This window comes from Notothenia coriiceps, unplaced genomic scaffold (genome assembly GCF_000735185.1).
Source record: "Notothenia coriiceps isolate Sejong01 unplaced genomic scaffold, NC01 NC01_scaffold00035948, whole genome shotgun sequence".
Lineage (NCBI taxonomy): Eukaryota > Metazoa > Chordata > Actinopteri > Perciformes > Nototheniidae > Notothenia > Notothenia coriiceps.
In genome coordinates, this window is record NW_011368649.1 from 55,515 (window position 1) to 69,252 (window position 13,738).

Below are 13,738 nucleotides of genomic sequence, written 5' to 3' on the forward strand. Positions count from 1 at the left end.
GATGTTGTGTGTGTGTGTGTGTGTGTGTGTGTGTGTGTGTGTGTGTGTGTGTGTGTGTGTGTGTGTGTGTGTGTGTGTGTGTGTGTAAACTTGCTGTCTCATCCATCCTCCAACTTTAGCTCAGATGACAAAAACATGCCCAGTGTGTGTGTTTGTCCGATCTGTGTGTGTGTTTATGTGCAGTCTCAATGGCAGAAATTCTGCCGACCGCCCCGCTTCTTACATCCAGCCTGTGTGAGTTTATTTCCAGGTGTTTGTGAGTGAGTGAAAGACCTGCTCTCTCCGTCTGAGGAAATAGAGCCTGGCTGCTGACACAGCGATGAGTAGTTAAAAGAGTGTGTGTGTGTTATTGCTGTGCAACGTTCCTGGTCTGACAGTGTGAGAGTGTGTGTGTGGAGCGTTAATGTCGCTCCGTGTAAGTGTGTGTGTCACGGACAGTCCCCATCTGAAACTGGTGTTAGTGCTGGTGGGAGCGATGGAGACTGTTATCCATGTCACATCCCATTAGGCCACATCATCTGCGTGTATGTGTGTTTTTTGTGTGTGTGTGAGAGTTGAAGTAGTGGGAAGCTGTCACTGCCAGCCATCGCACGTTCACTCACACTGCAGCCCAGAAGCAGCCTCTGTCAGCAGAAACACAAACACACACTCTGCAGAGGTCACAGATTTTTTTTATAAATGCACAAATGGATGCAGTGACGGACACGGAGGCAAATGAAATGTATTCCCAAGACAACTAGTCACTGTGTGTGTTTTCATCACTTCCAGATACTTCATCCTTCTTCTTGTACAATTTTATCGACAACATGTCGGAGGCGGAGGTGCATGCAAATGAAGACAAGCTGCGGAAATACTTCCGTCAACTGAAAGATCAGGTATTCACACACACATACACACACACACACTGATGTGAGCACATTCATACACAACTCAACCATATATCCAGTTAATTCATAACCTTCCCGCATTAAAAGAGCTTACACACTCTGATCTGAGATGATTTGATGTGTGTAATCAGATTCGGATTATTCACGATGTACACACACACACACACACACACACACACACACACACACACACACACACACACACACACACACACACACACACACACACACACTCTTTTCCTGCTCTCCATTGCTGAAGACTGAAGGTTTGAGTTGAGACGTCCAGACGTGTTGTAGAAGATTTAATCATGTTTTAAATTACTGGTCAAAGGGCACATCTTAAAGGGCCGTTTGGAGTTCAGTACGAACAAATGGACAGTCTTGGCTTTTGAGTCACGGAAAAAAATACCCAAATGGAAAAAACGGGCGAACATTTTGGCCTAGGAAAGTTTAATTCTGACCTTGAAGGACTGATAACTTGTTTTAGTGACTCCTAATGAGCAGTTATTGGTAGTAGAAATAGTTGGTGTGTAAATACCAGAAGGCAAAAATACACTATAATCACATATTCATTTACAGTAGTTACACATAAGGCTGCTCGATTATGGCAAAAATCATAATCTCAATTATTTGGGTCAATAATTGTAATTGCGATTATTAAATGCGATTATTCATTGACTTGGAGAAAAAAATGTGAACAGTATGTTTTTAACAGTTGATTACCCTGAACGTTAAGTATAATTCAACTGAAAACCCCAAAAAAAAAAATATTAAAAAAAAAATAATAATAAAAAAATAATCGTTTTATTTCGATTACGTTGTTTTCGTAATCGTTGCAAGCCATAATCGTAATCGCGATTTAAAAATACGATTAATTGAGCAGCCCTAGTTACACACATATTATATTTTACTATCAGAAATAAAGAAAGCACCTAGTAAAGGTTTGTTGGTGCATGCGTATTGAGCTTAATTCAAACACCAGCTCTGTGACGGCTTTTAAACAAAGCTATTCAAGTTGATTTAACTTATTTCCCAGCCATTTGGTTGCAGTTAACTTTTTACAAACAAAATGCAACAGGTTGATCTCCTGTGGAACCTGTTGCTTGTTGTTGGCTCATCGGTGCTTTGCTGATGTTGTTTTTCTCCCTTTTCGTTTCTCTGTAGAATATAACTGTGACACTGAACATCTACAAAGGCATCAAGAACCTGCTGCAGTCCTACCGAGTCCAAGAGCTCATCAAGGTACAGTACAGAGTATTTGTACTACGTTTCTGTACTGTACTACCCTGTTATTAAAGCGTCTCTAATGATTAAGATGTTTAATGTTATCTGTGTGTGTGTGTGTGTGTGTGTCAGGATGTGTTTGCTCTGGTGGACCACGATGGCTCTGTGTCAGATGCTGTCGGTAGCATTGTAAGTAGGACGCTGTGAAAAATGCATATAAAATGATCAAAACGCTACGAGACTCAACTTTATTCAATTTTAACGCAAAATGTTTATCTTTAGGGAAACTTGTATTGCTTGAACTCCACATTTGAATACGACTTGCAAAAACATAAAACAATGGATAGAGCGCACAGTGTTATTTCAAACAAGCTGTTGAAGGTGTGTATGCATTTGATTATGTGTTTAACACCTTTCTCCATCAGGGGACTGAGGGCAGGTTGTATTCTCTTGAGAAGAAGCTCGCCAAAAGGAAAGCAGAGACCCAACCATTGGACAACATTCTCAAACAAACCATCCAGAGTCTCGTCACTGAGGAGGTAGGATTTGTTTTGGATCACTCACAAAACTCTTTTTTGTTTCTTCTTGAAATGTGTTGCTTTTTGTGTGTTTGGTTCTGAAATCTGTTGTTTTTACGTGTGATTAGAAATTGGTGCGCGCCCTGGAGCTGAAGCACGTGCACGAGGACGAGATGACGACCCCCGCATACGCCAGCCTCATCGGCCTGTGCTGTCGCCACAACAACGTGGAGGAGGCGCTCAACCTGAAGAGGGAAATGTACGTTAGGCAGGATACACAAAGAAGTGCTGTGACCAGTAGTACGCCATTAAAGTTTAACTTGAGTGGTATTAGGGGAGACATTAATGCAGGGTCCAGCCGCTCTGTTGACTAAAACACAGGAAACTCTCCCTTCCACCCTCGTTTCCTTCTCTTCACTCACCACCTCATCAGACTGAAGGCCAGCAGGAGAGCGCACAATAGATGAGGTGCATTACTGTAAGTGGAGTACATTAATCTGTCTCTCTCTGTCTCTGTCTTCAGGACTCGTAGGGACACGTCAGCGAAGCTTGATGGCACTAAATACATCGCACTGGTCCAGTCTCTCGCAAAGGACGACAGAATGGAGGGTAAGTTTCTCTAGGGTGCAGCTAAGATTTTAGTGTGCCAATTGCTTCAGCTTCTAAAGTGTCCTTTTATATAAAAACTGCACACCACACTTTCTCAGACTCTTCTCCAACTGATCTTCTAAAACCAAAAGATCTTCAAACACATTCCAGCTTGACGGTTTAAAAACGATTGATTATCTTAATGTTCTTTATTTTGTGTCAATTGATTAATTGACTAATCCCACAAGCACTTAGTTCCTCACTCCTTTATCTCTGACAGTAAGCTGGATCAAAGTAAATCAGGCTTGAACTTAAAATGTCTACAGATGTGTGTGTGTGTGTGTGTGTGTGTGTTGTTGAGCCTGTGTGTGTCACCAGCTCTGTCACAATCTGTCTCTCTCCCTCCCTCAAACCACATTAGCCGGCCATTTTCAGAATGCTACGGTGGGTTTCCTTCAGCCCATCGAAGACCCAATTACCATCAGTTTTGCCGCTCTGCTTTTTGCACACAATGACAGGCAAAATGATTCCCCCGTCTGTCCTCCCCTCTCTCCGTCTTCGTCTCTGTCTCTCTATCTGACCCTCTCTCCCCCGCTCTGTCTCCAAGCGTGTCATTCTCTCAATCTCCCACCCCTCGCACACACCCGCGTCACTGAGTAATGAGAGAGGGGGAAAATTACAGGACTGTGTGTATTTTTCCAGAATTATTGAAATCCGCCTTGATGCTAATGGCAGATCATGTCCGCCGAAGTGCTTGAGCATTTCACACACACACACACACACACACACACACACACACACACACACACACACACACACACACACACACACACACACACACACACACACACACACACACACACAGAGAAATTTGAATGTCAATTCAAGCAAAAGGCATTTGGTGGCCGCGACTTGGTGTGTGTGTGTTGGGGTGAGTATAGGCAGCGCTAACGCATTTGCCATTAGCCAGAGTGTGCATATGGAGGGGACGCTTGTCAGCCACATTAGCACACATGGCTAACCTTGATGTTAGCCTGTCCCCACCCAGCACACACCAGGCCCAGCTGAAGATCATGTCTCCTGGCATCTTGCTTTTTATTTCTCGCCCTATCTAATGGCTTTGTTGTTTTTGCCCTTGTTTCAAAGCCTCCCACCTCGTCAGGCAACTTTTGTTTTCCTCTCTCTTTGTCCTTTTGAATGTATCCTTATGTTGCCTTCCATCCACTGCTCATCCCCCTCAGGGTCCTTTTAGTCTTCACATCTGTCAGTGTCTATACATCCATCTGTCTTAACTTTCATCTCTTTATTTGCGTGTCATTTTTTTTTTCAGAAGGTTAGTTTGGAAAAACAATTGAAGTCATACTCACAAAATATAGTGAACTTATGTTCCGACAACAACAGATTCCCAACATCGCTATCTGATTGTGTCCTAGGTTCCCCTCAAAATCATGATATGGACATGTGGGTTGATAATTGCAGATGTAATATTCCCACCATATTAGCCTGCAGCCCCTTAAGCCCCTGTCACACTGTCCCGAAATTGACACCCGATGGACACACGAATATGGAATTGTGAATTTCGCACGAAGATGGCTCCGAACCACACACGAAGGCAACATTTACATTACATTTAAGACATACAACTGCAACGAAACTAACACAAACAATTATGTTAAAGTATTATGATACTGTACTGATATTTTCCGACTTTGTTCTTTACTTTCTCCGTCTTTATATGTAGAAGATATTAAGTTTTCTCCGTCATGTTGTTTCCATAGCAACAACAACTTCCTCGCCTTCAAAATAATATATTATATCCTTTTTAGTTTCACAGAACACAAATTGGGTTATTTACATAATATGTTTACATGATTTTGTTGCGCAATAAAACAACCAGATGGAAACACGATAAAGGAAATGTTCAAATTCGGCTCTGATCGTAGCAACATCGGGCCATTGGTGAGGGCATCTTAAGCCATCTTTGTGATGCCAAAGATGTTGCCACAGCTCCCGAAGTTGCTGCCGGAGCCTGATAAACTCCACCGGCGGTCATACGATGGCTTAAGATGCCCTCACGAATGGCCCGATGTTGTTACGATCAGAGCCGAATTTGAACATTTCCTTAATCGTGTGTCCATCGGGTGTCAATTTCGGGACAGTGTGACAGGGGCTTTAGTCACCTCATTATAAACTGTATGACCCTGTTTAGGACTTAATACAATTTTATCCAAGTTATTGCTGCCATACATTCCAAAGATAATAAAATAAGGATTCACTTTTTCCAGTGTTATTGTAAAAGTTTGTAGGTTATATACTTATATTATACTACAGATCACATGGCAATCATCAGACATAAACACATAGCTATTAACTCTTGAATTTGTTAACTCAGGGACCACTTCCCAATCTTTAAGTTTAACTCACCTTAAAAAAACTAGAAACGTTACTGCCACAGAATAAGTTTGTAGTACTTTCCAAAGTGTTGGCCTGTCATAAAACTTTACAGATGTCTAGTTGAGATCAAAACAAGGCAGTATTTGCGGCTGACTGTGGTCAAAAGTAAGGTGCTTGAAATAGGAGGGGAAGGAAACGGAACAAGAGCCATGGGTTGGTGTGATCCCATTGGAAGATGGTCTCCAGTTTTCACTGCCAACACCAGTGCTAAACTTTACATTTTAAATTAACGCAAATAAGGACGTAAATAAAATAAGCTCCTGAATATGTGGATATGTTTTGCTTGAACTTGCTTTGGCTTTTCAACTTAAAGTCCCACTGACACAGACAAAATGTATTGGATAACCTTTTTGTGCATCCTTTAATCTAACTTTCCTGCCTCCCAGTGAACCTGCCTAACCCTTCTTCATGGGCCTGTACACCCCTTCACTTCTCTCCCTCATCTTTTTAATACACCTCTCTCCTCTATCACCAAGCGTCTCTTTGACCTGCCTTTGCCCCTCTCCCTCCATCTGTCCATCCTCCCACTTTGGTAAACACAACTTTTCCTGGTTTTAGGAGGTCCTGGACCCGTCTTTGGTGCTCTGCGTGCGTGTGTGTGTGTCTAGCAGTCAAGTCATGCAACATTAGATGAACCATTGGGCTGTGTGATGTTTGTTTACCTGGCCTGTCTCTGCCTCCCATCCCCTGATGTGTGTGTGTGTGTGTGTGTGTGTGTTTGGATTGGCTCGCTTTGCTGGCCATGATGCTCGGTTGAGCTGATGGATATGCATACTGGCTAAACGGACGGATAAAGGCAGAGATGGATAGAGGGGGGGGATTCAACGTAAGATGGAGGGATGTTAGCTTGTGTAGCTCCATTTGGGCAGATCAACTCCAAGCCATTGGTCTCAGTGATTAGCGGGTGTGTCGGAGTGATGGAGAGAGGTATGGAAGGAGGGAGGAAGTGAAACATGGAGAGAGACACAGAGTCAGTGGGTGAGAACAAGTTGCATATGAACTGATAAACAGTACACACATGACCTCATGTCAGGGCAATCCTTTAAAGAGGCCCGATAATGCTTTTTGAGGTTTACCCTTTCCTGTAGTGTGTTGAGTATTTTGTTAAAATGGTCAAGGCTAAAATCCCAAAGTTCCCTTTTAGAGGGAGTTTCTCAGTTTAACAGTGTCTCCCTCCTTGACCCCCCTTCCTCCTCCTCCTTTCTGTATTTTCCCCTGTCCCATTACATGTGTGACAGCCTTTGGTTCCCATCGCCATAACAACTGGCACAGAGAGGTGGAGAGCTGGAGAGAGAAATGCTGAAATTAGGATGCCAAAGCACTCACCAGTGGCCCTGTCCCTCAGTGTGTGTGTGTGTGTGTGTATGTGTGTGTGTGTGAGTGTGTGATTTGAGACACTTTTTTTTTTCTGCATCTGAGCTTGCTGCACTCTTTCATCAACGTAAGGAAAATGTTGGTGTGTGAATGTTGAACTCGATGCCCATATTGCCCTGCAGTTAGAGGACTGGCTTCTCGCACGTTATTCAAATATATTCTGCATCTCTCCATCTCCCCCCTCCTCTTGGTCATGCTGTATAGATTAGTATCTGTGGTGGAGAGCGGCTGTATCGCTGTCAGCCCATTAGCAGCTGTCTAAATAGACAGTAAACACATCTTAATTACCTTAGTCTGATACACCACATATACACACAGACATACACACATTCCCTTTTAACCATTTAGCCCCTAGTGTTGGCCAGATGGGCGCGCGGCCCGTTAAAAAGCCCTCCATTACCGACTGGGCTTGACCAAACTGATCCACCCCTCAGCCCGCTTACCGGGGTCTCACTGGGGCCACGGCGGGCCCTTGTCGCCACATACCTATAATTTAGCCCCCCAAGTGCTTTCCACATGGCCACAGCAAAAAGCCGGCCTCCATTGTAGGGGTCCGGTAATTGTAGTCTCGTTTAGAAAACCGCAAGTAGCAATTAGCACAGAGTTGGCATTATACGGGTTGGATTTGCATCCCTGCTGGGCACAAAATGCTGTTTTAATATGAGTTTGTTTTCCCCACATGGAATTAGCTAAAGGGGCCTTTTATCGTATTCACACACCCTACTCTTCTCCCAGCTCTGCCCACCGCTCGCCTTCCCTTCATCACGCTGCATAATCTCTTTCTTCCTGTCTTTTGTTCTTTACCTATAAATCACCATCCCTTTATGTTGACTGATGTTTCTTCACACTCTCTCTTTCCCTCCACCACAGAGGCAGTGGAATTCCTGAAGGAGATGAAAGAGAAGAAGGTGGTGTTACATGACAGACACACCACGCTGTTCTTCCACATGCTCTTTTCTCTGGCGACCAAGGGCGGCGCCCCCGCCATTCAGCGCCTGCAGGACTCCATTTTCACCCTCGGACTGGCCAGGCCCAACTCCAACCTCCTCTCACCCCTGATTACTGCATACATCGAGAGGTAAGCAAACTGGCTGTGTTACAAATCACAAAAACACTCCCTCATACAAAAATAACCAAAGTTGGGGAGTCGTTCTTTTGACTTCCATGTCTGTATTAGCTTTAAGTCACTGGAGAAAAAAAGGTATGCTACAAGAATTGTTGTATTTTAGAACATCAATAGAGAGGCGAAGTCCCGCCCATCTACTTCCGACCCATGGGACCTTATTTCCGAAAAATTATGCATTGAAGTCAATGGAGAGAGAAAGATTATCTTTGGATCCCGTTTGAATTGTGCCACGAATTACATGATGTTTGTCAGTCTTAAAAATGAATTTCCATGTCAAAAAAGTCACAGTTTGTCGTAAAACTGTTGAAATTGAATGAGACTATGAAAAATACACAACTAGAAAGACTACGAATCCCGGTCCCGCATGCTGGCTCTTACGGAACCGACTAACTCCCCTCGTGTGTATGTATAGCTCTCAACATGCCCAGACTTGTAGTGATTTTCACCTCTTTTAATACTTTTCACCTCATTCTGAAAGAAAGAAGTGAAATGTGCCAACGTGACGGCCATCTTGGTGTGTGGTGCGAGATGGGAGATGTAGTTCATTGAGCGGTTTCACAAACACAAAAAAATGTTACACAGTTTTACGACACATTTCTTTTTTTTTGACTTGCAAAATTAACTTTTAAATTGACAAACATCATATGGGTAATTCGTGGCACAATTCAAACGGAATTTAAAGATAATCTTTCTCTCTCCATTGACTTCAATACATAATTTTTCCGAAATAAGGTCCCATGGAGCTCCCTCGGAAAGGGAGGGACTTCGCCTCTCTATACAAGGCTGGACGGCTGTTTCTACGTTTTTCACATGCATTTTTTCCAGCTGGGAACTTTATCTCTCCAGATTATTTCAACACCACGTTTATGCAGCACTTGTGCCTTATTCTGCAAATGTAACAAAAGCGAAACACAACTTGTGCATCCGCTCGTGTCCAAAATATTGTGGGTTCTTCCTTGACCCCCGACTTCCACCAAGTTTCATGAAAATCAGGCCAGTCGTTTTTCAGCAATCCGGCTGGCAGACAAACAAACAAGCCTAGCTGGAAACCACAATGTGTGTTATGGTATATTATCTTTCTATGGCTGAAGTTCTCCCCTTTCCAGCCAACTAGCTCACTTTTGTTTTCAGATTTGTGTCTTCATCTGCCAAATCCAGTTGCCAGGTGTGTGTGTGTGTGAGTCGCTCATCCCTCCCTATGATCATAGCTGAGGTTACTCTCTGGGTCAGCGATTCAGACAGAGAGAGGATGTGGAAATTGCTCATTTATGTACGTGTGTGTGTGTGTGTGTGGTGTTAGAGCCAGGTTTTGTTTGTTAGAGAGGATTCGCCAGCTGCAACCTCTCTCATGAGCCCCCACCCCTGATCTGCTGAAACACCCACTGCTCTACTCAAATGTGTAAGTGTGTGTTTGTGGTGAGAGACGGCCATCGATGCTTCTTCCCATAATGCAAATATGCAAATGAACGTTACCAAACACTGGCTGGGGGTCACTGGTATTGCCCCACCCCTCAACTCTATTCAGAATGTGTGTGTTATTCAGAGTGTGTGAGTATTATATTTTTTTCAGAGCAGCTTTTAAGTAGATCAACTCATTAGCATGTTAATTATGTACAGAGCACTAATTGCTGGATTTACCACAGCGCCGTTAGGGGCCCACTAGTACACACACACACACACATGCCCTTCACATGCTCTCACACACTGTTTACCTCTAGTGTACACGCTGCTCTGTAGAGGTAGACCTTTACACACACACACACACATATGCCCAGACGCTCACACACACACCTGTGCTCCCCTGCAGCTGTTTGTTTTGCTGTAAGTCTGCTCCCTGGCACCAACAGAGTTTCCAGGTTCACTCGTTAATCACTGCCTCTGTGAGATTAGCAGGCTAATTTACTCCTGGGTCATCAACGGCAGCCAACACACACACACACACACACACACACACACACACACACACACACACACACACGGGCACACACACACACGGGCACACACACGGACACGGGCACACAAACGGGCGCACACACACACACACACCAGCTTAGCACAGCCCTGTTCACAAATCAAGTGCCAGTTGTACTTCCTCCAAATGATACTGCAGTGAAAACACACTAATGAGCACGTGGACAAGCGGACTGCTGGTATTTCAGCTGGCTGGTTGTCAACGCTTGGAAATAGTCCTCAAACTAAATGTAGAACTTGATATGCACACAATATTCGTTTGTCGACCACTTCACTTGAGCATATCGTACATTTTTGTTTGGAAAGTGTAGCTAGTTTAAATATGAAGGTAGATATGGTGCAAAATGCGAGAGCGTGTAAAACCTGATGTGAGCACTTGCAGAAAATAAATCTGAGCTTGTGTGCATACATTTACACTTGTATAAAATATCCACGTAACTGGGAACCAAATTTGAAGTCACAGAAGAAAAAAAAAAGTTTTGTAGCTTGTAAAAAAAAAATGAACTTAGTGATGAAATGTTCACTTGCAGAAAAAAAACATTTTTAAAATATATTTTCCATTACAACCTCTCAAATCAGTCATTACAACTTGACGAATCTGCTCTGGCAGAATAAATCGGACGAATCTGCGGCCTTGACTTTTGCTACACTTCTTGTGATGAATGTGTCGCTAAAGTAATTTTCACCTGTAGATGTGGGGGGAGGGAGGGGGGTTGGAGCCAAGGGGCGGAGCTATCAGAACGACGAGGCGCAAACTCGGGTCAAATAAATAAAAAGAAACATCTTTCCTTCCAATTTCAGGCTCAACTTTTATTTGAGCAGATTATTCACTGCAGGAGTTAGAAACGAGCCGAATAGTCATTATTTATCTCTAAAACATCAGTTTCAGGCACTAAATAGTGTAGAAGTGCAACTGAAGGCCCCTAATAAGGCTTTGCAGTTACAGCTTTGATCTACATTGGCAGCTTTAAAACGACAGAGGCGGGCCGCTAGCTGAAATAAAAGTGTCTCTTGGGAAGATGTGTGAAATGCATGGTAATGTAAAGCAGTTTCCACCACGTAGTTCCAGCTGAGCCTCAGGGCAGGCTTGAGTACCACAGCACTTGACTTTTGCGCTCCAGCTGAATCTATCTCCTCGTCCTCGTCTCCTCTTTATCTTTTATATTTATCCGGTGGTCTCCTCCTCTTCATGCCGTCACTCAGGGGACAAACAGACAGTGGGGAGGAGGGGGGACGGAGGGAAGAGATAAAAGAGGACAAAGCAGGCATCACTCCTGCCTGCACCCGTCTCATCGCTGTGTCAGCGCTAATGACTTAATGAACACTTCTCCGGCAGATTAGCCCTTGACAGCCCATCATACGCGCCGCCCTGTTAGCCTTCATGCCCGTCCGCTCACTGTTGTGCGTGCTAGCCTGCTACTACTCTTGCCCAGATTGCCACATCCTTATGGAAGTGATTAGCGTCAGAAAATGCTAATGAGTCGCACTAAATGAAGAGCTGGCAGGACGTGTGTGATAAGACAGAAAAACGGAGGAGAGCTGATGGGCGAGGAGTGAGTTTCACACTTTCCTACGGTCTTATATTGTGTGTACATTTTTAGTGAGGCCTAACACAAGATCACAGCCTCTCCTTTCAATTACAGTAAGACCAGATGAAAATAAAATGAGTGATATAGGAGGTGGAAATAAAAAAGGAAATCCTTGGTAGATAAAGCGAAGCAGCCAGAGGTGAACATATAGACAAGTGGAACAAGAAAGATACACTGAGAAAGATTGTAACTGCAGCACAACTTGACTCCATTAATGGTTCAACATGCCCTAATCAATTATGCTTATAAAACAATGACGGGTTAAATGGACAATGATGTTCTCATAGTGACGATATCGCGGATACTTATCACACGAATCTGCAGTTACCATAAGCTCTGTGGGACGTTATCAGTGTGGCTTTTTGGTTTGGAGGCAAGAAACTAGTAAACTCATAATATCAAGCACCTAATGAAAGAAAAGGTAAGCAACATAGTGGAGCATTCAGCAGGTAAAGAGTAGAGATGATCCGATCACGTGATCGGAGCCGCTCACGTGATTTTCAAAAGATCGCAATCGGGACAAAAAAATCAGGGATCGGGATTTTTTTTTTTTTTTATAAATTATTTTATTTAATGTTACAAAACAAAAATGACCATGTTCACGTCTAAAAGTCATCCTGAGGCCTTAGTTTTTTAGACTCTTTACTAAAGAGTCTTTCCTCGGAAATTGAGACAAACTGAGCTAATAGGAGAGTGACTATTAGGGGAGTAATGAGGATAATTCTGCTAGATGAGTAAACACTACTGTTGCCATATCAACATTGTGCAGTATGAAGACTCTTCACCTGTGTGGGTAGTGAAGTAAACATGAATACGTGCCATTCTTCCACACATGTAAGTGTATAACAGTGGGCTAGTGGTGTCATGATCGCTGTCTCATTTGCATTTTCGGGAGATAGACACCTTGTCCTCCCCCACGCAAGGACAGTGGCGTGATAACAGGCCTGCCGATCTCCTCGGAACAAAAGAGGGGGACGGAGAGGGAGAGGAATGGGAATGGGAGGAAGGGGGGGGTGAGATGAGGCAAAATGAGCTTCCTTGTCTAATCCTTCAGGTTTCCACTGAGCAAAGCGCTCCCATTTTTTTTCAGGGCTTAATTGGCTGGAAAGTGGCTGACATGCAAAGTTGAGGACATTAACAGGGCTGTGCGCCGCAGTAAATGGCAACGCAAAGTGACAGTTAAATTGTACCTAGGGGAAATTATCCATCTTTCGACATCCTTAGCTCTTTTTTGGGGTGGATCGGTGGGCGGAGAGAGGGGGAGAGGGGAGGAAGGCAGATGGGGGTGTAATTGCAACACCAGGCCTTATTTTTTGGAGAGTGAAGGGATGTTTTTTTTTTTTTAAACATGTCTCATTAGAGTGGAGGGATTATAAGTAGGTTAGGAGGAAAGAATAAAGTGGACGGATAGAAGGGATGAAATGAATTTAGAGGAGTTTTGAAACATTGATTCCACCAACATGACTCGGTAAAAAAGTATTGCAAGACACCACATAGCAACAGTATTTGTCCATTCAAGCCACATTTCGTAAATTACAAACGTCTAACTGCAATTGTTTCATTTTTGTAGTAAAAACCCACGACCCCCTCCTGTTCTCATTCAATCTCCACTCTCTTTCTCTCATTTTCAAAAATCTCTTAGTGTCTCTTCTGTGTTGTTCAATCAGACGGCTGTGCGGTTGAACAGCCTCTTGACTGCCGCTGCTGAATAATGTTGTCCCTCTTCATTTCAATTAGCGGACCTCTTTACCTTCCAACCCCAATCACTCCATCTCCTCCTCCCCTCCATCGCTCTCTTCTCCTCACTCTGCTTCACACAAGGTCACACCATTTCCTGTTTTATTTTTTTCCGGGTTGTTGGTCTTTCGGGGCATATTTCTCTTATCCACTTCTCTAATTGATTAGAGGAGAAAACACTTGAGAAATTATACCTGTTCACTCTCAATCTGTCTGTCTCGCTCCGTCCAGCCGTCTGTCTCACATTCACTCCCTCTGCCCCCCCCCCCC

The 13,738-nt window shown here is 43.7% G+C and overlaps 1 protein-coding gene across 1 annotated transcript in view; it reads left to right on the forward strand.

The window, feature by feature from the left end:
- LOC104963298 (leucine-rich PPR motif-containing protein, mitochondrial-like) overlaps window positions 1-13,738 on the forward strand; it is a 40,901-nt gene that overhangs the window by 950 nt on the left and 26,213 nt on the right. Inside the window, exons 2-8 of the mRNA XM_010791867.1 lie at window positions 769-875; window positions 2,052-2,129; window positions 2,244-2,300; window positions 2,537-2,650; window positions 2,758-2,888; window positions 3,153-3,238; window positions 7,916-8,123. Of these exons, the coding sequence (XP_010790169.1) occupies window positions 769-875; window positions 2,052-2,129; window positions 2,244-2,300; window positions 2,537-2,650; window positions 2,758-2,888; window positions 3,153-3,238; window positions 7,916-8,123 (781 nt within the window). The remainder of the gene's footprint in view (window positions 1-768; window positions 876-2,051; window positions 2,130-2,243; window positions 2,301-2,536; window positions 2,651-2,757; window positions 2,889-3,152; window positions 3,239-7,915; window positions 8,124-13,738) is intronic.